The sequence below is a fragment of the Gossypium arboreum genome, chromosome 1 (genome assembly GCF_025698485.1).
Source record: "Gossypium arboreum isolate Shixiya-1 chromosome 1, ASM2569848v2, whole genome shotgun sequence".
NCBI lineage: Eukaryota > Viridiplantae > Streptophyta > Magnoliopsida > Malvales > Malvaceae > Gossypium > Gossypium arboreum.
Window position 1 is genome coordinate 7081966 of NC_069070.1, and position 27785 is coordinate 7109750.

The window sequence follows — 27785 nt, forward strand, 5'->3', positions numbered from 1 at the left end:
TGAACTTTTAGAATGATTTGTTTTATAATGGTTATATAGGTAATGTGAACTAATTGAATCGAAAATTTATGGCTTAACGGATTCACTTACACTAATATAAAATTAAAGTAATTTTACATATTTTTGTAACTTCTTGCAAGATTAATATTTTAACAATCTCACTTTCATATTTTATGTTTTATTCATATAGATGATGCGTATCAAATTTTGAATAAGTTAAAATTTTATTGTGTAAAAAATTAAATGTATATTAATACAAATAATACTTTAGATTAATATGATATAGATATCAAATCAATTAAAAAATTAGATATATAACAAATACATTTCTATTGATAAGTTAAATAAATCATTAAAATTTTACTAAAAATTACTTTAATTTTAGTAAGTGAATTAAGTCAATGGAAGCTCTTAAAAGGATAACGTCATCTTAATGTCATCATCCAGTTCCCTTGGGCTCTCCTCATAAGTATCTGCTCTGCAGCCTCTGCTCTCTCCATAACTCTATTTTCTTTCTTCATTTCTTTAATCTCCAAACAAAAAAGAAAAAAACCAAAATTAAGCCGATAACAGTCCCACCACGCTTCACTCGCTATGTACGGACAACCAACATTCCCGCGCTCTTCCTCCGAGTTTCTCACCGACTCACTGACGTCTCCCGACGTGGTGTCGTTGCCTTTAAACTTTCCGTTAAGTCCGCAGACTCAACTCACTGTAGCCAAGTCGGTGGAGTCGGTGAGCGACGTGATTCACAGTGGCAGCAGTAGCAGCGGGAGTTTCAACTCGCCGACTTCGCTAGCGAGTTGCTGCACACATAAACCGAGTTTCATTAGAAGCTTCAGTAGCCATTCCCTTCCAAAGAATGAATTCCACTGTCGTTTTGCCTCAAGCCTTAACGACTTCATTGACTCTGATTCTGCTCCGGTGAGGAGAGTTTTCAGTACCGGTGATCTGCACCAGGTTAGTTTCAGTTTTATCAGCTGAAACCCTTCAAAACGGTTATTTTATTTTCATTTTCCAGAAAAAATAATATATATATATATATATATATATAATGAGTTTAGCTGGTATATTAACATTCAAATTCACTGATTCATGATTATATGATTTTAGCACATCAACATTCGGTAATATAAAAAAAACATATTTTTAAAATCATTTACAGATATTAAAACATACCCAAATTTGAAATTATCATCACCATTTTTTTAATTTCACAAGATTTTCCTAAACTATAATTTAGATTTTAAAACATTTTAATTCAATCCTCAAAACCATTAATTCGGATGTTAAATACCTATTATCATATGTATAGCTTAATAATTTTAAAATAATATTCCTTGTAAATTTTAATAATTTTGTTTTAACACCTAAACTACAATTAAGTCGATAGAAGTAAATGGTTAACACAAAATTTATAATTTAATTAAAATGTTCACATCAAATTTAGAATAATTTAACACCTAAACTATAATTAACTCGATAGAAGTAAATGGTTAATACAATTTAACATTGTGTTTTTTTTCACAAATAACTTAAAAATTACCACAAATTTTCTTTTCTCTAAATATTTATTTTTTAAAATTTTATTATATTTTTATAAGATATTTGTCACAGTTACTCCTGTAATAAAAAGAAAATGTAAAGGTTTAATATTTTATATGATGAGGAGCAGGTGCAGCAGAGTGGTAGGAAGGCAGAGAGTCCATTGTCAAATGAGAGTAGTGCAATCATTGAAGGAATGAGCAGAGCCTGCCGCTACAGTCCCGAAGAAAAGAAACAGAGGATTCAAAGATACAGAACCAAAAGAAAACTCAGGAACTTCAACAAGAAGATTAAGGTCTTTAACTCTTTTTTTATCTGCTCCTTAATTATTTGTTGCTTACATATAAACAATTTAACATTTTAATTTTTATTCACTAATTTAACAAATAATAATTTTGTTTTTAAATCTCATCATTATTATTATTAGTAATTTCTAAAAGCATGATATTGTTAGGTTCTTCCCCCTGGTGTTGTGTGATGCTTCTTGTGTCTGTCACATTCAATTTATGCAAAATTGCTGGTCACCCTTTTTTTTAGCCCCCCATATTTGAGTCAATTCAACAGAGATTGTGAATAGTTCCATGGATTTGTGAGCTATTTTAGTCAAATTGTTTTAACAGTATTTCTTTTATATTAAAGCATATGATATAAAGTACACTAATGTATTATTCTTTGAGTGTAAATAAAATTAAAATAAAAATCATTATAATTAATTTCACTAAATCTCTTTAAATTATTGCTTAAATTTTAAAGTGGTCTATGAGCTTTAATATATTTTTATTAAATCTTATTAAATATTAGTATGTATAATCAAATTCTTTTACATGTTTAGTCATCACATTAGATATTAAATATCAGTTTAAATATGATGTGAAACGTATTTAAAATATATGAATCAAATTGTAATCAAGTTTGCACTTACATTATGAGCAGTTTGGATATAATGTGTTAATAAAAAAAAGGCAATGTCAATAAACTTAAGAGAATTATTTTTTTAACATGTCATGTCCAAATTACCAATACACCAAGTATAATATATTTGATCCACATACTTTAAATATCCTCCATGTTATACTTGAGTTAACTTTTGATGCCTAACCTAACAGAAAGATTTAATTGATTTAAATATTGATGCTTTAAGACCATAATTAAAAAGTACTTCATGTAATTAATCCTAAATCCATTAAAAAACGTATTTGTCATTAGCCCTTAATCCAAAAATCATAATTTGTGATTGCAAGAAAGAAAGATAAAGCAAGCATGAGTTGAAAAGGGTCAAATAATTGTACTTGGAAAACAGACATATTGATGTATGAATTTGTGTGATTTTCACAGTATGCATGTAGGAAAACATTGGCAGACAGCAGGCCACGGATCCGAGGAAGGTTCATAAGAAATACAGAAACTGAAAAGATTAATCCCCAAGTTGAATGGAGCCACATAGCTGATGGAGAAGAAGATGATGAGATGAATTGGATTAGCTTTCTAGATATCCACTCTCACCAATTGCTTATTAATCCTTAATGTTTATAGATTTTTAGATGCAATTTGCTTCTTTCTTTTTTCTTTATAATTTTATGGAACGTTTTAAGTCATTTTGTCGGATTTAAAAAAAAAAGTGTTGTAAATATGATTGGGTCACACATTATTCATATGAGAGAATATTGAAATCGCACAAAAGCTTATCCAAAGAATGAGCTTTACATAAATGGCAGGCAAGAAACTGTTTTGAATATAATTATACCATGATGGAGTTTTTCAATTCCATAAGTAAAGATTAAAAAAATTGTCATTTGTTATTTTAAAAGAAAATAAATAATATATATGTTGGTTTTTAATCTCGCTTGTAGAGTAATTAATAAACTATTTTGATAATATATTAATTTCTAATTGTTTGAATACATTAAAATTCTTATCAGACACTTATTTGTCATGAGTTCAAATCATACTATTGTTCTTTGCTCTAATATTATATAAAAAGTAGTAATTAAAATACCTAAATACTTGAAATGTTTAAGAAACAATGGGAAAAGTCTAAAGCAATAAGTAAAATAAGTGGACTGCTATATAAGAGCTTCCTTATAACTCGAGGAAACTGGAAGTGTATTATAAACCTACAGTGGAAGGAGATTTTATTGTGCAAAAGGTATTTTCAGCAAACGATAGATTTAGGGTTACTCATACAAAGATGTTGGAATGGTGGTTGGTCAGAATTCACACAGGTCGTGAGTGATAGAACAGGAGAGGAAGGAATTTTGCATAATAGTGTTATTTATTTCCCCTTTGCTTGAGGTCCTTGAATCATATATGAGTTCCTCGAGTGCTGCACACATGCCAACTGTCTCCTAGAGAGTAGACTTGATGAGCCTTGATTAGCTTTGGGCATGTGCTTTCAATGGTTATAAGAGGTCTCATCTTTGTAGGTCGATTTGACTAGATCTTGATGGGATCAACTAAAGTTCACGTGTACTGTAGATGTCTGATGTCTCCAAGCAAGGTATCTCCAGGCGAAGCATCTTTGGACGAGTTTCAGGAGCAGCCCTAGCAACGCGTTACTTTGTCAAAGTGACTAACCTGGTAACGTCCGCCTAAATGGCAAGGTGTAGATGTTTACTAAAGAGTTTTTTAGCCTTTTCAAATTGGTTTTTCAAGTTAAATATTTTTTTTCCTACCCATAAGCAAAACAGGGTAAATTAGTGAAATATGCTGAATTTTTTAAATATTAAAGTAAATAAGTTTTTTTAATATTTATCGGGGTACGTTGTTTTTAGAGGGAGAAATAAAAACTTGTTCCATAAGACATATTTTCACTAACATGGCAATAAAAACTCACCTTCTATGACGCATTTTTAGGAGAGAGAAAACACGCCTTATAGGACGTGTTTTCACTTTTTTTTTTCTTTTTTTTTTTTGCGGTTAGAAATTAAAAGTTTATAGATTTTTTTTGTCTATATTTGAGATAGACATTATTATAGTTTTAAGATATGTTTGAATTTACCGTGACGCTGTGGAGCGCGGTGACTTACAAATTCCATCCATCATATGAGGATGGAGCCATCACATGAGAAACTGAGATTGCATTGCAACTCAAGGTCCCAATTGATGCTAATTATACAGTCACGAGTTGAAAAGTATATCAAGAGTTTCGAGTTTACGAAAGTTATGATGTCAAGGAATGTAGTATAACTGGGACCCCTAATTGACAATGGTTATGTGGGCACGACAACGAGTTTCTCCTCATTAGAGGAGTATGCTTTATAAAGCTCATACAAAAGTCTAAGATCATAGTCATAGCAAAAAGCACAGTGGCCTTCCAATATAATCAAATAATTTGTTTTTATCTATCTCCACCAAAGGCGGTGAGCTCGTTACTATAACCAGTGACAGAGTTGAGGGCAACAAGATTTCCAGCATGGATGAGTTGTTGTGTGGTGCAAAAAAGATGAAATGCAAATCGAGTCAGTAGCAGTTACTTTATAAACCTTGTTGCCGCCAATTGTCACGGGTTAATGTAATAGGTTCAGCAAATTTAGTGGAGAAAACGAGTAAGTTGAGTATACTAAAAGGCCCTTGTACTTTTCGCTATGACTATGATTTTAGACTTCTGTATGAGTTTCATAAAATATCCCCCTCTGATGAGGTGAAACTCATTGTTTTGTCTACATAACCATTGTCAAATAGGGCCACCAATTATACTTCATCCCTTGACAACATAACTCTTGTAAACTTGAAGCTCTAGATACACTTCAACCTATCGCTGTATAATCAACATCAATTGAACTTTGAGTTGCAATGCAATCTCGGCTTCTTGGGTGATGGCTCCATCCTCACACAGCAGGTGAAATTTTTAGGTCATTGAGTTTCGCGGCGTCAATGTAAATTTAAACATATCTTAAAACTATAACAATATTTATTTAATACAAACAAAAATACATCTATAAACTTTTTATTTTCAATCAAAAAAAAAAAAAAAAAGTAATAATTTTAATAAAGTGAAAACGTATTTTATAAAATGTATTTTCTCTCTCCAAAAATAACATACCCGATAAATATAAAAAAACAACTTATTACTTAAATATAAAAATTTTAACATATTTTATTAATTTACCCATCACTAACAACAAGTTTCTACCTTCCAACTAATTTTTCCAAAAAGAAAAAGAAAAAAAACTAGAAAATCCAGCTTTTGGCTTTTGCATTGTCAATTGTAAATTTTCCCTCTTCTCGTTTATGATTATAATTACTTAAAAAGTATTTCAATTTTTATTAATTACCTTAAAATATTTAAAGTTTATATCTCATACCTCATAATAATAGTAAGGCTTAATTTACAATTTAACACTTGAAGTATACTTTTTTTCATTTTGATATCTAAACTTTTTATCCCATTTTAATATCTAAAGTATCAATTTTCTCTATTTTTTGTTCATTTTTAACAAACGTTAAAAATTGTTAGATAAATTTAACCAATAAAAAAGTATTATGTGGCAATTAAGTTTATATAATATAAAAGCATTATATTTAAATTTAAAAATAGAAAATTATAATATTAAATATTTAAATATTAAAAAAATGATTTTGACTAATCAATTCCGGCCACATGGTGTTATTGTCTTTTTTTTATTTTTTTAGTATTATATATATTATATTAATTAAAATGTAAAAAATTATATATAATATATAATTTTAAAAATTTTAAAATATATAATTTTAAATTTTAAAATCAAAATAATATATAAAAATTCAAAAATATTATTAAAATAAATTATAATATTAAATATTTAAATATTAAAACACTTTTGATTTTGACAAATCAATGGTTGGCCACGTGGCGCTATTGTCCTTTTTATTTTTAGTATTATATATATTATATTGATTAAAAATGTAAAATATCATATATAATATATAATATTTTAAAAAATAAAATAAAATATTTATAAAATATATAATTTAAAATTTTAAAAGTCAAAATAATATATAAAATTAAAAATATTATAAAAAGTAATTAAATTTAAATTAATAGCAAAAACATTAATTACCTTTTTATAATTTTAGAATTATGTATTTTAGAATTTTATATAAAATTTAATTTTTATAATTTTTAAAATATTTTATATTTTTAATAATATTGTTAGTTTTAACTAATTTCCTTTCAATTGTCATATTTTTTGTAAATTTTATTTTTATAATTTTATAAAAAATTATTTTATATATATTTTTATTTTTATACATTTATTTTATTTTTATATATTTTAATGTGTATAAACATTTAATAAAAGAAATTTTTTACATAAAAATACTATTTGGCACTTAGTGATTGGCTATAAGAATTATTTTTAACATCTGTCAAAAAATGGGCTAAAAAATTATAACGGAGGCATATTTTAGGTACCAAATTAAAAATTTGAATGTACTTTAGATATCAAATTGGAACAAAAAAAAGTTTAAATACAAAAGTGAAAAAAATGGGTATACTTTAAAGGTAAATCGTGAATTAAGCCTAATATTAATAATAGGTTACCATAAATTTTCTTTCCACTGTTCGATTAAAGTGGTTTTTTTATAAAAAATAATATTAAAAAATTAATTAATTACAAAAATAGGGTGGAGAATAAATTAATTAAGAAAATGAGGTGTTTTTTATAGTAATTTTGAATGTCACCTGACATATTGACGACACCAATGAAATAAAAAAAAATCTAACAAGAAAAAAAAAGTAAAAAAAATGAAAAAGAATATTTTTTTAATTGATTCCGCAGTGTGTCAAGCAACCCCCTTGATTAAATAAAAAATTTATTATTTTATGGATTAAATGCAGGAAACAATATTTTTTTTAGTAAAAGACGACCACAAAGGTCAACGACATATTATTAAGTAACATCATTAATTACAGCATTATGGAGTTCCTTTGGGTAATCCATATCGAATAGTCAAGATTTAGCTTCATTACAAACTATAGTGCAAATAAGATCGGCCACATTATTGCACGACTGATAAGACCAAACTAAATTGGTGGAACTAAACAAATTGAAAGATGCTTTACAAGCTTGAAGTCTAGCCCCTATAGTGGTTATGTTCGTATCACATTTATTCATTTTGTTAACCAGCCCTGCATTGTCAGTTCCAAAAATCATATCACCGTGAATATTCAGCTGGCCCGCAACCTCAATGCTTTTCTTTAAAGTTATACATTCTGCTTCTTGCACCGAAACTCTATCATCACTAAAACTGCCACCACCCCCTAAAACAAAACCATCATCATCTCTAATGATAACCCCATATCCCATTCTATTTTCTTTAACCATAGCATCAAAGTTTATCTTAATAACACCTTTAGGAGGTTTCTCCCATTTCTTTTTAACCTCGACCTGGGGAAGCATGAGGGATTCAACATATTGTAGATACGGAAATTGTTACTCAGATTGCTAGCCCTTTCCGAGATGGTTTTAGCTTTATCCCTCTGACCTTTAAAGATGAAGTTGTTCCTGCTGTTCCAGCAATTCCAAAGCGTAGTGAATAGATCCGCCATGGCCTTTTTATCAAGGGTTCTCATCAAGTCTTCAATCCAATCGATACAACTATCATGCTTCTTCATAATTTTGCTCATATCCCAACCCCCCATGGAAAGGACTTCGCAGGATATTGTACAGTCTCTAAGGGCATGCAGTAAAGTTTCGGAATTGACACCACATCTGGGGCAACTTTGATTAAAAAAGTTACTAATAGCGGCTATTTTTGCATTGGTTGGAAGGATCCCATGACCAACTCTCCAGGCTAATTTTGGGAAGAACATCAAGTTTCCATATGATTTTCCAAAAAAATCTATGTGGTCTGTACCCCATTTCTTTCAACAGCAACCATGAATAAGCAGTTTTCGATGAAGAGTACCCATGAGGGTTATGGAACCATACCATGCAATCTTTCTGGCCTTTATTTTCCGTTGGCAGCTCGCAAATTCTATCCCCCCAGTATTTACCATACAGTAAGTTAACTCTATCAACATTCCAGTATCTACCATTAGCCATCTAAAGATCACTAACCCTGTTCACGCTAGGTGTAATCATATTTGAGTCCAAGCTACTACCATTGAGACCTTTAATACCCAATTTATCATCCCTAATATTAATGCTCTTACCATCACCAACTTGCCAACCAAAGCCATCTTTAAGAATCACAGTAGCAGCAGCAATGCTCGACCATGTATAAGACGTTCTTTTGACTCTTTTGGGTTTGAAAATATTTCCATCAGGAAAATTTGGATGACAACATTTTGAAGCAAAGAGTTTTTTTGTTGTTGATGAGTCTTCAAACTTGACGCCCTAAAAGAGAGATATTGAATAACCTTATGTTCCGAATGCCTATCCCTCACATACCTTTCGGCTGACAAAGAAATCTCTAAGGAAGCATAGACCGGAATTTTCCTTTTTCCTTACTAGACCACCATGTACAGCTAAGTTTTATTTGAATGTCCTTTGACACCCCCTTTGGGGCAAGGAAGATAAAGAGCACATAAGTGGGAAAAGACTGAAGAACAGGCTTAATCAAGATCTTTTTACCACCATACAATAAGAAATTTTTTGTCCAGCTATTAATCCTGCATGAAATTCTATTAGTAATATCAATAAAAGCTTCTTTCTTCTTCTTACCAATAGGACGGGGCAGCCTGAAGTATTTGTCTAATTTCTCAACAACTTTCATTCTAAGAAGATTACTAAAAACTCTTTTTTGTTCATTCGGGGTATTAGGGCTGAACACAACTATGGACTTTTCAAAATTTATTTCTTGACCTGATGCTTTGGCAAAGTTACTAAGAATATTAATGAAGCACTCAATTTCACTCTTTTTGTTACACACAAAAAGAAGAGCATCATTAGCAAAGAAAAAATGATTTATCCTAGGTCCATTCACACTAGCACGGATACCTCTTAATGTATTTTATTTTGCACCTGATTCAGCATTCTCAAGAATGCTTCCATACAAAATAAAAACAAATACGGAGAGAGGGGGTCCCTTTGGCAAAGACCCCTACCGGGCAAAATGGTATCCGATAAGACATTGTTGCACTTAACTAAATACTTAACGGTACGAACACAACCCATTATTTTGTCAATCCACTGATTTGTCAAACCCATTTTTCACATCACCACTTCAATGAAGTTCCATTCCACACGGTCATAAGCTTTACTCATGTCTAGCTTGATCACACAACCTTTGTTGGAGCTGTAACGGGGACTTTGATGATAATGAAGGAGTTCATACGCTATAAGGATATTATCATGAATCATCCTTCCCGAAACAAAAGCACTTTGATTTTGGCTTATGCAATCGGGTAGGATTACCTTCAATCGGTTTGCCAGCACCTTAGCAATGATTTTGTAGATATACCTGCACAAGCTTACTGGTCGAAAATTAGTAAAGTCACAAGGATCCTTAATTTTGGGGATTAAAATTATAATTGTTTCATTTAAAGAGGAGGTATTTCCCTTTCCATTAAAAACATCCAAGCAAAACCGTATTTTATCCTTGCCTACAATGTCGCAATGCTGCTTAAAAAAATTCCCTGATAGGCCATTAATACCAGGAGCTTTCTTAGGGTCCATCTATTTAATAGCTTGGCTAACTTCACTGTCGTTATGCTCTCTTATAAGCCACTCGTTATTCTTCCTAATAATACACTTACTCATATAGCTCAAATCAAGCTATGTGATATCATTACCATTAGACTGGAATAAATTCCAAAAATAATTTTTAGCCGTATAACAGATGTCCTTACTATCTGTGATCCAGTTACCATTCTCATCTTTAATCTTCTCAATACTATTCTTCTCTAGCCTACCCATTGCTTTAACATGGAAATATTTTGTGTTTCTATCACCTTCATTTAGCCATTGAGCCCTCGATCTTTAAGCCCAATATCTCTCCTCCCTTACATGCAGGTAATCTAATTTGCACCAGGACTCCCTCAATCTCTTCACATTGTCACTAACGTTAGGCGATTCGATAATACTATTAATATCATTCTCTAGCTTACACATATATTTCTTCATTTTCCAATATTTATTTCTTTTCCAATTACCAAGCAAATCATGCACCTTTTCGAGCTTATTACCAAAGTTATTCCCATCTTTCTCCCAAGCTTTATTAATCACTTTCTTGACTTCCTTCTCCACCGCCCAGCATTTTTCATACTGAAAGTGAATTCTGCTATCATGGGGATGGCCATTAGGCTTACGATCGTATAAATCCAACAGAATGACATCATGATTAGACTGAGATTGCCTAATAACGCTTGAAGCAATAAAGGGAAACTTCTCCGTCATTGAGACAGTCGTTAAGAACCGGTCAAGTCTCTCCTTAATCAACATATTCCTTTCCCTATTATTAACCCATCTGAACCATCCACGATCCAGTTTAATATCCACAAGAGCCAAATCATCTAAAATATCACGGAAGTTGTTCATATGAGCTCTCACAATCCGACGCCCCCTTTCTTCTCAACATCATTCAACATTGCGTTAAAATCCCCACCCACAACCCACTCTTCATTGACATCAACTCCCACACTTTGAAGCATATCCCAAGAGCTCCTTCTTTCATTTGAATTAGCATGACCATAATAACTTGTAAGCCGAATATTGTTGTTTCTTCGTACTTTGACAATAGAGAAAATGTGGCGTTTAGAATAGCTTTGAATAGTGACGTCCATTTCGTCTTTCCACATCAACACGAAACCTCCATTTCTCCTCTTAGAATTCACCACCAGTCCATTTTGCATCCCGTATCTATTTTGTACCCTTTGAAATTCAATAACATTTATTTTAGTTTCACACAAAAAGATTATACCAGGGTTATTAGCAATTAAGAATTACTTTAGTTCTCGAGTTGTCGTAGGTAATACCAACCCACGACAATTCCAACAGAGGTACTTCATTGATCCTGGTGGGGCTGTTCGCCAGCCACCGCCTTCGAAAGTGTTGAGCCATTCATCAACTTTCTGCGAACTAATCTATTTGGGCTGTCTTTAGATAACTCCCCGTTGTTTCCTCTAAATCTCTTCCTTTTTTATTTTATTTTTCCTGTATATTTACGTCTAATTTTCATGGTTCTTTTTTCATGTGGTATACTTGTTTCTGATTCATCATCTCTATCCTTAACAAGTCTCATTTCCTCCTGATCTTTTAATCCCTTCGACCCTAGAACCACACTAGTATTTCTGTATTGCTTTCTAGTACCCTCTTCATCCTCTTTAAACATTTCTATGCCATTCCTCCACAACCCATTATTTTGGTTTGTAGCTTCTATAGGAACTCTTAACCAGTTACCATATTGGAAAACATTGTTCTGACTATTATTTTCAATCATTTTCTTCTCACATTTTTGTGTCGTATGACCTATCAGGCCACAAATATAATAGAATTTTGGCAATCGCTCATATCAGATCACACAAACTAACTCCTCCCCTTTATGAACAATATAATGCACAACTCTACGCAATGGTTTTTGTATATCTATTGCAATTTTATTCGCATGTATTATGTCCATCCTCTGCCTCTGTCTCGCTATTCTATAGCTAAAACTTTCTCTATCGCATTTCCAACCTCCAGTGCCATTCTCCTGTCCATATATTCCATCGGTATATTGAAGATTCTAACCCAAAAAGGTGAAAGATTAAACTCGTACTCCTCCATTATTTTGTCTTTACTATAGGAGACCATGTTAAATAAACATTGGTGAAACAACCATAGGGAAATGTTTAAGATTCTCTTTTTGTCTTCTTCATTGCAAAATTTCATCAGTATTACTCCTTCTTTGAAAAATACAAAATTTACATCCTCTTTCATGTACCATAGTGATTTAAAAACTCAATACATTGCCTCTCTATTCACTCTTTCCTTTGTCATCAATTTACCGATGGCCCAATGTTCATAACCTTTTATATTGTTACGGTTCTCCTTCATACTAACCATTCTTTTCACTTCCTCCTCCGAAAAGTTAAGTTTTTCGAATAAAGAACTAATATCTTCTTCCATGGTTACCAAGATTGTAACAGCCCGATTTTGGGCCTAATCGGAATAGTAGTTTTGAAACCATTAACCTGAGGTAAAAAAAATTATTTTAATACTATTTTATGTGTTATAGCATGTTTATATGAGTGCATAAAATTTTGGTGAAATAATTTAAGCGATTGCATGCTTAATTGCGAAAAAGGACTGAATCGTATAAGGGACAAAAGTTTAATTTCATTAGCTAAAGGTGTCAAATAGCTAGAGAACCAAAATTAGGAGTCTTTAAAGTGCAAATAGGCCTTTAATAATGAGATGGTCGGCCATAGGGACGAAGAAAATCAAAATGTCAAGGTTATATGAGCTTTTGGTGACTTATTTGACTAAAATAAAATAAAGAAAAGAAAGGCTATAGTGTTCTTCTTCTCCAGCAAAATTTCTCAGCAAAAACAAGGTTTTTTGGAGCTTAAAACTTCAGCCAAGCTATCCTCTTGCAAGTAAGTTATTTAGATGGATATTTTTGATGATTTTTATACTTTTGGGACCCTTGTAGCATGAGCTAACTATTGGGGGGGACTATTTTGCAAAAGGGCTGAGAGTTTGGAGGTTTACCATGAGATTATTTATGTTGTTAACTGAAACTTTATGAGATAAAATGAGTTGCGGTTGTTAAGTAAACAACTTCTGTGAAGTGGTGTTCATGAAAAACACCTAAAATGGATCATTTCGTGAAGTTAGTTAAATGGATGGTAATTGTGTAAAATATTTGAAATTTTGAGATGCTATAGGTATAAAAATAATTCGACTGAGCTTGGTTAATTATAATATTTGATAAAAATCGATTTACGAGCCTAGGGGTAAAATCGTAATTTTGTGAAAGTCTAGGGGCAAAACGGTCATTTTGAAAAAATATGAATTATGAAATGTCTTGATTGACGTGATGATTAAATTAGTGAATTTTATCATTTTAGGTCAAGAAATACGAAATTCAGACCTACACTGGGGGAAGGCCAAGCTAGTAGACTAATTCAATCTGATCGCCCACTTTTTGTATACCGAGCTAAGTTGTATGTAAGTAAGGCAACTTTATTGTTATTATGTGTTGAATGATTGATTTCGCATAATATGGTTAAATATACTTATGAATAATGCATAATGAAATTTAACATGTTGAACCTAGGAATAGATTGGATATCCATGCCATGGCATTTGAGTGATATGTATGCTAGTGTAAGACCATGTTTGGAACATGGAATCGGCCATATTATGAGAGCAAGTGCAAGACCATGTCTGGGATATGGCATCGGCGTTGATATGTACGCTAGTGTAAGACCATGTTTGGGACATGGTGTCGGCCACAATATGAGAGCCAGTGTATGATCATGTTTGGAACATGGCATCGATATTAAGACGAGAGCTAGTGTAAGACCATGTTTGGGACATGGCATCGGCCTAGACATGTAAGCCAGTGTAAGACCATGTCTGAGACATGGCATCGATAATTTACTCTCTTGTGTAAAGCTTATCGGATTTCCTTTATTATTCCAAATAGTTTCACGAGTTATTTTTAAAGCTTATCATAAAGATATGGAATGATATAATCATGTTGTGAGTGGTACAGGTTTTTATTTGAAACTCATGAGATATAAGTCTAGTTATGATACCTTAATGGTAAAAATAACATGAGTAAGTTCTATCTATGAAAATGATTTTGAGATGATTTTGTAATCTTTGGCTTATATTTGTGATGTATAATTATGCAGTGATATTTACCTTTGTGCACTCAATAATGTTGTGTTAGTTTATAACATACTATGTGTTTAAATATACGTGGTTGACGTTGTTACTTATTTACATGCAACTTACTAAGCTTTATGCTTACTCCCTCTCTTTTCTATTTTCTTATAGTGCCGTCAAGTTAATATCGGGAATCAAGGGACGTCGGAAACATCGATCACAATATCACCTGAAGCTTTTAGAATAACTAGTTTAAATGTTTTGAGTGTGGCATGTATAGGGACTTGATCTTTTGTTTAGTTTCATGTTAGTTTAGCTACAAATTTTGACTCATATAGAGGTGATCTTCATTTTGTATAGGCCATTGATGTTGGCTAATATTGATTATTATTAAATGCATTTGATGAAAATTCTCATGGTTGTGGCTGTTTTAGTTATGTGTGTTTATGCTTGGGTTGGTTATGGTTGATGTTGTGTAGGTTGGTGCAAGTAAGTGTGGTAAAAAGGCTTGGTAGATAGCCTTGTTTTTGTCCATATGGGTAGACACATATACGTGTGTCTAGACAGTGTGTGACACACGGCTTGCCCTATAAGCGTGTGGTAAGGCCGTGTGTCCCCTGCACCTAAAGTTGGCAAAACAGAATGCCCACTAGTAACCACACGGGCGGAGACACGGCTATGTGATCCAACCGTGTGAAGGATACGACCTAGTACACGAGCGTATACCATGGCTGTGTGCCTCTAAAGGGTTGCTGACGTCAGAAATAGAATGTCAAGGTTTTTGCACATGGGCTGAGACACGGGCGTGTCCTAGCCTTGTGGATGACACGGGCCATAGACACAAGCGAGTGCCAGCGTGTGCCATACCGTGTAAAAATCCTTGTAGGCTCGAATTAAGAATTAAATTCACATAGGCGAGGGACATAGGCGTGTTTCGATATGTTTAGGTCGTGTGAGCCACACGGGCCTTCAACATGGCCATGTTAAGATGACACACAGGCGTGTCGCCTTTCCACACAAGCGTGTGCCCCTGTCTGCTTGGAAATTTTACAAAGTTTTCTTAAAGTGTCTAGCTCATTTCCGAACCATTTCCAAAGTGTGTTTTGAACCTCATAGGTCTACATTAGGGTCATTAAGAGGAAGTTTGAAAGTTTTAAAATTTTAGCAAAATTTTTTGACTCGAAAATATTTGAATGTATGTGTTTAAGTTCGATAACACCTTATATCCTGTTCTGATGTCGAACTCGGGTAAAAGGTGTTACATTTAGTGGTATCAGAGTTGCGATTTAGTCAATTCTCGAACTAACGTAGCGAGTGTACAAGTCTAGCTATACATGCCATAAATAAATTGTGATAGTGTGACGACTCCTGACCTTAAAATTGTGTTTTCATATAGTAATGAATCCCGACGGAGCAGTGGCAGATGATGTGGAAAGTAATGCGTCGACTCCCACTGAAGGGATCGTGCTAGTCGAGAGTGGGCCCGTGACGTTTAGTAAAGGCGGAGGGGCTAGAGAAGCCTACATCCATATGATGGATTCTTAGTATTCAGATAACGGCTTAAGGGGTGGAGATGTTAAGAAGGGAGAAACCTCCGGTTGACAAAATTAGGAAACAGGGAGCCGAGAAATTTAGGGCGAAAGTAGATGATGACCCAAAGAGGACGGAGTTCTGGCTAGAAAATACCATTAGGGTATTTGATGAGTTTTCTTGCACACCTGAGGAGTGCATGAAGTGTGTTGTGTCACTCCTGCGAGACTCGGTCTACCAATGGTGGAACACCCTTGTATCGGTTATACCAAGGGAAAGGATTACATAAGAGTTTTTCCAAAAGGAATTCTGAAAGAACTATATTAGTCAGAGGTTTATAGATCAGAAGATGAAGGAATTTCTAGAATTGAAGCAAGGCCAAATGACAGTAACAGAATATGAGCATGAGTCTGTAAGACTCAGCAAATACGCCAATGAGTGATTATCTACCGAAGCCATCATGTGCAAGAGATTTGAGGACAGATTGAACGAAAACATCTGATTATTAGTTGACATCTTAGAGTTAAGGGAGTTTGTGATGCTGGTTGAAATAGCTTGCAAGGCAGAATAATTGACCAAAGAAAAGAGAAAAGTTGATATTGAGTCTCGTGACTCAAGGAAAAGACAGATAGGGAAATCACATGAGTCCTTATCAAATAGATCGAAAGAGTTCACTACCCGATCAAATGCTTCAGTGGGATTCTCGAGTAGAAATAAGATTAAGCAGTACACAACGTCTAAAGCTCAAACCACTTCTATCGCGAGTGTTAGTAGTGCTCGACCAAACAGACTAGAATTTTCACAGTACAGTAGATGCCATTTTGGTGAGTGTCAAGGGAATGAAAGAGGTTATTTCAAATGTAGGTCGTTAGACCATTTCATTCGAAACTGTCCTGAAATGGGTGAGAAAAACAAAAGGCAAGATGTGAGAGCGAGTAATGCTCCTTCGAGAGGTAGACCACATAAGAACTTGGGAAGAGGTGCTAGCAGTAGAGGTGCGCCTCGAGATTCCACCGTGAGGTCTAATGGCAGAGCGCCTACAATGACTTATGCCATTCGCGCTGGCAAAGAGGCATCGTTACCGGATGTGATTACAGGTACTTTTTCTCTTCATGATATTTTTGTTGTTGCTTTGATAGATCCGGGGTCTACCCATTCGTATGCTTGTGTGAAACTGGTGTCTAGCATAAATATACCTGTCAAGTCTACAAAATTTGTGGTAAATGTATCAAACCCATTAGGCAACCATGTATTAGTTGACCAAGTATGTAGAAATTGTCCATTAACAATTAGAGGTCATTGTTTTCCAGCTAAACTCATGTTATTACCGTTTGATGAATTTGACATTACCCTTAGTATGGATTGGTTGTCTACCCATGGTGTCATAATAAATTGTAGGAAGAAATTCATTGAACTAAAATATGAAAATGGGGATATTCTTCGAGTTGAATCAGGTGAACCAGATAGCTTACCTATACTGATTTCTTCTATGACTACTGTGAAATATATGAGAAAAAGGTATGAGCCTTATCTCGTGTTTGTGTTGAATACCCAAGTGACGGAAGTGAAGATTGAGTCAGTGCCAGTGGTATGTGAATTTCTGAATGTGTTTCCGGAAGAGTTGCCTGGATTGCCCCCAATTAGAGAAGTCGAGTTTGGTATCGAGTTAGTCCCTGGTACTGGGCCTATATCGATTGCTCCGTATAGAATGGCACCGTTGGAGTTAAAAGAGTGAAGGTTTAACTACAAGAATTAACGGATAAGGGTTTTGTGAGACCGAGCTATTCTCTGTAGGGTGTTCCGGTACTTGTTGTGAAAGAGAAAGATGGGTCGATGAGGTTATGTATAGATTACAGACAGCTCAACAAGGTGACTGTGAAGAAAAGGTATCATTTGCCAAGGAATGATGATCTATTTGACCAACTGAAAGGAGCCACAATGTTTTCTAAGATAGACTTAAGATCCAGTTATTACCAGCTGAGAGTTAAGGAGCAAGATGTGTCGAAAACCACGTTTCGGACGAGATATAGGCATTATGAGTTCCTTGTCATGCCCGTTGGCTTAACAAATGCTCCCGCCGTGTTTATGGACTTAATAAATCGTATTTTCTGCCCATACTTGGATAAGTTCGTTATTATTTTTATAGATGATATATTGATCTATTCTCGTGATGAGGGTGAACACGCAGAGCATTTGAGAACTGTTTTGCAGGCTTTAAGAGATAAGCAGTTGTACGCCAAGTTTAGTAAAAGTGAGTTTTAGCTCTGAGAGGTCAGATTCTTAAGGCACATTGTGTCGGGTGATGGAATTAGAGTTGACCCGAGTAAGATCTAGGTTATTGTTGAGTAGAAATCGTCGAGAAATGTATCAAAGATTAGGAGCTTTCTAGGCTTAGCGGGCTACAACAGGTGATTCGTTAAAGGATTCTCTATGATTTCTACTTCGATGACCAGGTTGCTATAGAAAGATGTCAAGTTCGATTGGAAGGAAAAATGCTAACAGAGTTTTGAGAAACTTAAGGTGTTGTTGACTGAGGCCTCAATTTTAGTGTAATCGGAACCGGAAAAAGAATTCCTAGTGTATAGTGATGCATCCTTGAATGGATTAGGATACGTGCTCATGCAAGAAGGCAAGGTGATGCCTCGAGACAACTGAAGCCGAATGAGAAAAATTATCCGACACACGACTTAGAGCTAGCAGCTATAGTGTTCACACTAAAGATTTGGAGACATCACTTTTATGGCGATAGATGCCGAGTTTTCACCGACCATAAAAGTCTAAAGTATTTAATGACTCAAAAGGAATTGAACCTTCACCAACGAAGATGGTTAGAGCTCATAAAAGATTACGAGCCGGTGATCAATTATCACTCGGGAAAGACAAACGTGGTCGCCGATGCTTTGAGTAGGAAATCATTGTTTGCCTTAAGGTCTATGAGCACTTAGTTGTCTGTAATTGAGGATGGTTTGATTCTAGCAGAGTTGAGAGCTAGACCAATGTTTATACAAGAGATCTGCAAAGCTCAGAAATGTGATAAAAAATTTCAAGCTAAGATAACTCAGTGCGAGACGGGTACAGAATCAGATATTCGGATTGGTTCATATGGCTATTTAATGTTTCGAGACAGAATTTGTGTACCCAAAGACGATAAGCTTATTCGAAAAATTTTGCATGAGACACATAGCAGTTGTATGTCTATCCATCCGGGTAGTACCAAGATGTATAATAACTTGAAGAGATTGTATTGGTGAGAAGGTATGAAAAGAGACATCTCAGAGTTTGTGTCGAAATGTTTAATTTGTTAGCAAATAAAAGTCAAGCACCAAGTACCTTCAGGTTTACTTCAGCCTGTAATGGTTTCTGAGTGGAAATGGGATCTAATTACCATGGATTTTGTGACGGGATTACTGTCATCACCAAAAAAGAAAGATATTGTTTAGGTCATAATTGATCGACTAACGAAATCAGCTCACTTTGTTTCGGTACGTATCGACTACTCTCTTGACAAGGTAGCCGAGTTGTATGTTTCTAAAATTGTAAGGCTTCACGGAGTGCCCTTGTCGACTATTTCAGATAGAGATCCGAAGTTTACTTTGCGATTTTGGAAAAAGTTACAAGAAGCTTTGGGAAAAAAGTTAAATTTTAGCATGGCTTTTCATTTGCAAACCGACGGTCAGTCGGAAAGAATAATTCAAATTCTTGAAGACATGTTGCGGTGTTGTGTTCTTGAATTTCAAGGCAGTTGGGAAAAGCATTTACCTTTGATAGAGTTTGCCTACAATAATAGCTATCAGTCGAGTTTGGAAATGGCGCCTTATAAGGCTTTGTATGGGCGTATGTGTCGAATGCCCTTGTTTTAAACTAAACTTAGAGAAAATCATATTCACGGGGTCGACTTAGTCAAAGAGACCGAAGAGAAAATAAAGGTAATTCGTGATTGTTTGAAGGCCGCTTCGAATAGACAGAAATCCTACGTGGAATTGAAACAAAAAGAAATTGAGTTTCAAGTCGGTGATAAGGTGTTTTTAAAAGTATTTCCCGTAGAAGGAAGTCTTTAGATTTGGTAAGAAAGGAAAATTAAGTCCACATTTTATTGGACCTTATGAGGTGACTGAGAGAATTGGACCGGTAGATTATCGACTAGCCTTGCCATCCGAGTTGGAGAAGATCCACAATATTTTCCATGTGTCGATGTTGCACCATTACCATTCTGACCCTTCGTACGTTCTTTCACCAACAGAGGCTGAGATTCGATCAGACATGACTTATAGCGAAGAGCCGATTAAGATCTTACCTCGAGAGGTCAAGCAATTGAGAAATAAAAGCATAGCACTCGTGAAAGTACTATGGCATCGATATGGGGTTGAAGAAGCCACATGGGAACCTGAAGAGACTATGAGAGATCAATACCCTAACCTTTTCACTGGTAAAACTTTCAGGGACGAAAATCCCTAAAGGAGAGAATTTTAACGGTCCGATTTTGGGCCAAGTCAGAATGGTGGTTGATCGTGATTTTGTGTGATAAATTTTATAAATTTATAATGAATCGTTCTTGAAATTAACTATTATCACAATGAAGGCAAGTGTACCTATCAAATAGTAGTATAGTTTTAGCAAGACCAGATTGTCGAACCCAAAAGAACTAAAAGTACTAGTAATAACTGTCTTTTTATTATCTAGCCTAAGAATAATGGGGTTTGTTTTAACTAACTAATTAACTAAACTAAGAAATAACAGAAAATAGAATTGGGGAATTACTTTTGGAAAACTCGATTGATTGAGACAATACCTAAGGAAAAATCCACCTAGACTTCACTTGTTATTTGACTCTGAATCGGACGATTTATTCATTTGACTTAATTCGTAGAAATCCCTAAGTATATTATTATCTCTCTCAAGACTAACAACGTCTAACCCTAGGTTGAATAATTGAAATCTCTTTGTAATTAACTCCCTAGGGTTGCATTAACTTGATCTATGGATCTCCTTATTAGGTTTCACCCTAATCCGACAAAATCTTGTCACCCTATCTCTAGGCGCGCAACCAACTCCGCTTAATTATGACAAATGTACTCTTAGACAGGGTCTATTCCTCCTCTGAATAAGAGCTTAACTTGAATCAATATCCTGGAATATCAAAAAAAGAATTAAGAACACATAATTAAGAACAAGTCAAATATTTATCATACAATTCAAATAATAATAACAAGATCTGTCTTAGGTTTCATTCCCTTTAGGTATTTAGGGGTTTTAGTTCATAACTAAAAAGGTAAACATCTCAAAAGAATAATGAATACAAAACATAAAGAAAAACCCAAAACTCATGAAGGAAAATTGAGGGGAGATCTTCAGTCTTGATGATGGATCCGGCTTCTGAGATGGATCAATTGGCTTTCCTTGAGCAGTTCTCTACTTCCTTATCTGTGTGTCCCCTTTTCCTACTCCTTTAGGGTGTATTTATAGGCTTTGGAATGCCTAAGAACCCTCAAATTTGGCCTTTTCCGAATTGGACTCAACTTGTGCTCGACAAGGACACGTCCGTGTGCGATTACTTCAGGCCGTGGTCAAGCTTGTTAAAGAGGCACGGGCGTGTGGTCTACCCGTTTGAGTCGTGCTTCAATTTTTCCAAATAGACACGACCATGTGGTCTGCTCGTGTGAGGAGGTCCAGGTCGTGTTCATTTCGTGCGTTGGCTCATTTTCTCCATTTTTGGCCTGTTTCTTGTTCTTTTCACTCTCCTATGCTCACCTAAGTATAAAACATGAAATTAAGGCATTAGGAGCATCGAATTCACCAATTTTAAGGAAAATTCATCCGTAAAATGTGCTAAGCATGGGACAAAAATATGTATGAATTACAATTTATTAGTGGTTTTAGAACCACTAACCCGAGGTCAGAGAAATTATTTTAATATTATTTTATGTGTTATAGCATGTTTATATAAGTGCATGAAAATTTTGGTGAAATAATTTTAGCGATACATACTTAATTGCGAAAAAAGACTAAATCGCATAAGGGACAAAAGTTTTATTTCATTAGCTAAAGGTGTCAAATAGCTAGAGAACCAAAATTAGGGATCTTTAAAGAGCAAATAGGCCTTTAATAATGAGATGGCCGGCCATAGGGACAAAGAAAATCAAAATGTCAAGGTTAGGTGAGCTTTTGGTGACTTATTTAACTAAAATAAAATAAAGAAAATGGAGGCTATAGTGTTCTTCTTCTCCACCGAAATTCTCAACAAAAATAAGGGTTTTTGGAGCTTAAAAATTCAGCCAAGCTATCCTCTTGCAAGTAAGTTATTTAGATGGTTATTTTTTATGATTTTTATATTTTTGGGACCCTTGTAGCATAAGCTAGCTATTGGGGGGACTATTTTGCAAAAGGGTTGAGAGTTTGGATGTTTACCATGAGAGTATTTATGTTGTTAGCTGAAACTTTATGAGAAAAAATGAGTTATGGTTGTTAAGTAAACAACTTTTGTAAAGTGGTGTTCATGAAAAACACCTAAAATGGACCATTTTGTGAAGTTAGTTAAATGGATGGTAATTGTGTGAAATATTTGAAATTTTGAGATGCTATAGGTATAAAAAGAATTCGGCTAAGCTTGGTTAATGAGAAAATTTGATAAAATCGATTTATGAGCCTAGAGGTAAAATCATAATTTTGTGAAAGTCTAGGGGCAAAACGGTTATTTTGTCAAAATATGAATTATGAAATGTCTTGATTGATGTCGTGATTAAATTAGTGAATTTTATCATTTTATATCAAGAAATACGAAATCCGAACCTAGACCGGGGGAAGGCCAAGCTAGTAGACTAATTCAATCTAGTCGCCCACTTTTTGTATACCGAGGTAAGTTGTACGTAAGGAAGGCAACTTTATTGTTATTATGTTTTAAATGATTGATTTTGCATAATATGGTTGAATATACTTATGAATAATGTATGATGAAATTTAACGTGATAAATTCCCGATTGAACCTAGAAATAGATTAGATATCCATGCCATGACATTTGAGTGATATGTGTGCTAGTGTAAGACCATGTTTGGAACATGACATCGGCCACATTATGAGAGACAGTTTAAGATCATGTTGAGGACAAGGCATTGGTGTTGATATGTGCGCTAGTGTAAGACCATGTCTAGGACATGGCATTTGCGTTGATATGAGCGCCAGTGTAAGACCATGTCTGGGACATGGCATCGGCATTGATATGTGCGCTAGTGTAAGACCATGTCTGGGACATGGCGTCAGCCACAATATGAGAGCCAGTGTAAGACCATTTTGGAACATGACATCGACATTGAGACGAGAGCTAGTGTAAGACCATGTCTGGGGTATGGCATCGGTAATTTACTCTCTTGTGTGAGGCTTATCGGATATCCTTTAGTATTCCAAATGGTTTCACGAGTTATTTTTAAAGCTTATCATAAAGATATGGAATGATATAATCATGTTGTGAGTGGTACATATTTTTATTCGAAACTCATGAGATATGAGTCTAGTTATGATGCCTTAATGTTAAGAATAACATGAGTAAGTTTTGTCTATGAAAATGATTTTGGGATGATTTTGTAATCTTTGGCCTATATTTGTGATGTATAAGTATGTAGTGATATCTACCTTTGTGCACTCAATAATGTTGTGTTGGTTTATAACATACTATGTGTTTAAATATACGTGGTTGACGTTGTTACTTATTTACATGCAACTTACTAAGCTTTATACTTACTCCCTCTCTTTTCCATTTTCTTATAGTGCCGTCAAGTTAATATCAGGAATCAAGGGACGTCGAAGGCATCGATCACACTATCACCTGAAGCTTTTGGAATAGCTAGTTTAAATGTTTTTGAGTGTGGCATGTATAGGGACTTGATCTTTTGTTTAGTGTCATGTTAGTTTAGCCACAAATGTTGGCTCATATGGAGGTGATATTCATTTTGTATAGGCCATTGATGTTGGCTAATATTGATTATTATTAAATGAATTTGATGAAAATTCTCATGGTTGTGGCTATTTTGGTTATGTGTGTTTATGCTTGGGTTTGTTATGTTTGATGTTGTGTAGGTTGGTGAAAATAAGGGAGGCCAAAAGGCTTGATAGATAGCCTTGTTTTTGTTCATACGGGTAGACACACGAACATTTGTCTAGACCTTGTGTGACACACGGCTTGCCCCATGGGCGTGTGGTAAGGCCGTGTGTCCCCTATACTTAAAGTTGACAAAACAGTATGCCCAGTAGTAACCACACGGGCGGAGACACGACCATGTGTCCAACCGTATAGAGGGCACAGCCTAGTACACGGGTGTGTACCATGGCCGTGTGCCCCTAAAAGGTTGCTGACGTTAGAAACAGAATGTCAAGGTTTTTGCACATGGACTGAGACACGAACGTGTCCTGGCCGTGTGGGAGACATGGGCCATGGACAAAGGCATGTGTCATGCCGTGTAAAAACCCCTATGGGTTCGAATCAAGAATTAAATTCGCACGGGCTAGGTACACGGGCGTGTTCTGATATGTTCAGGCTGTGTGAGCGACACGGGCCTTCAACATGGCCATGTTAAGATGACATACGGGTGTGTCGCCTTTCCACATAGGCATGTGCCCTTGTCTACTTGGAAATTTTACAAAGTTTTCCTAAAGTGTCTAGTTCATTTCCGAACCATGTCCACAGTGTGTTTTGGACCTCATAGGTCTACATTAGGGTCGTTAAGAGGAAGTTTGAAAGTTTTAAAAATTGAGCGAAATTTTATGACCCGAAAATATTTTGAATATATGTATTTAAGTACGATAACACCTCATATCCTGTTCTGGCATCGAACTCGGGTAAGGGGTGTTACAAAGATAAGGGAGCAAACCACCCACCACTCTAATCCCAAACAGAGGCGACTAGCAAGAAACAGCAGAAAACATGATATCGGAAAAACAAAAAAACAAAACGATGGCAATAAAACTACTAATAAAGCTAATAACTAATGTTCGATAAAAGAAAACCTAAAAAAATTAATCACAATAACTCTCAACGTAGCAAAAGAAACCCCCATAAAAGACAAGAAAAGTTCTATCAAAAGATAACCAAGAAAAGTCAAAGAGGGTAATTTATGTTAAGCCGTGCAATTTTGTTTATCTTTTGCATGAAGGACGTGCAAAATCATGCATAAAGAAACGAAAAACAAATAGAACCAGACTAAAGAACAAAAGGAGCATATTTATTTAATTGGAAGATTATTATACGATGATAGCACCAATTCAAGGTCAACCTATACTGATTCATAATATAAGGCTTTCACTATTCCAGTAGAAGCTGATTAAGATAAAACCAACAAAACCTGATGCCTGAACCAAAAATCTTTCACGTCAAACAGAGTCTATGATTGACAAGAAAAGTCAGGACCACCCTCCTTAGAGCCTACCTAACACCTAGGCCATCTCGCCACTGCTACACAACCACCTTACCGTCAATATCAACAATAACAACCCACACCACCCAATTATTCTTTGAGAGAGAATAAAGATGGCCACCCAATTATTCTTTGAAAGAGAATAAAGATGGTATTCTCTAAACAAATGCAGGAAACGGTATTAAACGTAAAGAAAAGACATTAAGACATAAAATGCATGGAAAAAACATTAAAACATTTAAATGCAAGGAAAAAGCTATTGTTTGATGCTACAATCACAAACCAATTTTTTTTTTTCACTTTTTTTTTTTTTGCTATTTTTTTTCACTTTTTTAGCTTTTTTTTAAAATTTTCCTGTCATAATTTTTTTTAAAAGTTGGTCATCAATGTGTCATGCGGCACTCAAAGTTACTGTAACAAACACCCCATTTTTTTTACTTAATTTGTTCTCCACAATTAATTATTTTTTAATATTATTTTTGTGAAAAGATTAATTAAAGTCTTAATATTATCCCTTATAAAATGTGTAATTAAAAATGAGAAATGGATTAAACCATATATTTTCAATAATCCCAACTTCCTCGTGAAGTTAGAATCAACTGCAATGACAAATTAAATATAATTGGAACGAAATGACACTATTAAATAAGGATATAAAATAAGTACAAAGGGTCATCAATAATCTTCTAATAGATTCGTTCTAAGTTATTGATAGATAAATTCATTGAGTTTTACATCAAGACCTATAACTTAAAAAAAATTCTAATTAAAAACTCATTCGAGATAAATAAATAATATATCAAAGGTTCTCTTATATGCATCATATTTTCACTTTTAATCATATTATAATTGGAGCATTTCAATGGCTAAATTATAAAATATACAAGAAAAAAGTTGTATTGAAACATGATAATAATAATAATAAAATACTCAATGGTAAAATATAAAAATTAATAGATTAAAAATTTAAAATTATCCTCACTTTTTGTGATATGTACTTGAAATCAACCAAGAAAAAAGCGTAAAAGTTTTAGAGTGAAATGGTCGAACAATTTTTTCAATCAATAAACAAAAACACCGAAAAAAAAGCCTAATATCCAAATTGATTAATTTTAATAACCCTAATCTCTTAGTTTCTATTCCAATTTTTTTCTCCCAAAAAAACATAAAACTGAAAGTAAAGATTGTCCAAACTTTTTACCCTACACTACAAAAAAAAATTCATTTACTGACAGAGACATATGGTGCCGAACCAAAACCGTCAGTAGAGTGGTTATATTGACGGAAACTGAAACTGTCAGTATATATTGAGATTATACCAATGATTGCTTTAACCGTTGGAATAGAGTGTAATATACTGATAGGTATTTTAGATCCGTCTATAAAAAGTCCATCTTATATTAAAGGAATATACACATCCATACTGATAGGTATTTTAGATCCGTCTATAAAAAGTCCATCTTATATTAAAGGAATATACACATCCAGCAGTAAAGTCCTGGTAAAAAGAAGGCCACAGGTGGTAGAACAAAAAAAAAAGGTTTTTTTTTTTTGCTAGTACATATAGTGAAATTTCCTCTCCCCTAATCTCTAACTTTTTTTTCCTCCTTTACCACTTTCTTTCTTATTTCCCAATCCATTTTTCATAAGCCCCTCAATGTTTTGTCAACTTTTTCTTAGTTCCCCATCCAAACCCTAGTCAATCATCGCCTGCTTAGGCCCATCCCTTGCAATCATCTCTCATAAAGAATTCTTTGGAACCCATGAATTTAATGGTTGTCTTTTAAGAAGGAAATTTTTCTATTTTATTTTGAAAAAAAGAAAAGCACTATGGGTTGAGTCTAACCACACCAAATTGATTAAAAAAGATAGAGAATCTTTTAAGTAAAATTTAAGATAAGTATCAGTCCTAACAAGCTTTGTCGATTCCTAGTTGAAAATTTTTGTAACTTTTTTTATATATTCATGATTAATCTTAATAACCCTAATCTCTTGCTGTTCATTTTAATTTTTCTCAAAAAAGAATAAAAAATGAAACTAAAAGTAAAGATTATTCATTTTTTCACCCTAGCTAAGATTTTAATTGCCAGCTGAAAAGAAAAAAAGAAGGAAAAGATTGAGTGTTGTTTTTATTTTAATGAGGTAAGTTAAATACAAAATCTAAGGTTTCTAACCTCTTTTTTTCTTTTATCTAATAAATAAAATCATTTTGGTTCTTATGGTTCTAGTTTCAAAAGTTCTTACAATGATTGTCACCTAAAAAAACCACCTCTTTAAAACCTACTGTTTCCTTTCAAAATAACTACCTTTTAAAAAAATTTATTACGTAATTTTTTAGTTCACTTAGTGGTAAACTTGCTTAAGGGTTGATATATCCGTCCAACTCTAAATACCTATCTAAAATCTAAAAAGTTTTAAGATTAAATGTTAAATTCGAAAAATGAATTTAGACAAAAAATTTAAACCCATTTAAAATATGAGTCAAGTTGGGCTCAAACAACCAAAGCTTGAGTCTAGTTCGGCCTGACCCGGTTTTTAAATTTGTAATGTATTATACTATGTTATTAC

General features: G+C 34.0%; 1 protein-coding gene across 1 annotated transcript; it reads left to right on the plus strand.

Moving 5' to 3' along the window:
• Positions 1 to 465: 465 nt before the first annotated feature.
• On the plus strand, positions 466 to 3175 carry LOC108463462 (zinc finger protein CONSTANS-like). Its single transcript, XM_017763400.2, has 3 exons — positions 466 to 960; positions 1676 to 1840; positions 2881 to 3175. The coding sequence occupies exons 1-3, from the start codon at positions 595 to 597 to the stop codon at positions 3067 to 3069; spliced, it is 720 nt and encodes a 239-aa protein (XP_017618889.1). The 5' UTR covers positions 466 to 594; the 3' UTR covers positions 3070 to 3175.
• The last annotated feature ends 24610 nt before the right edge of the window (positions 3176 to 27785 follow it).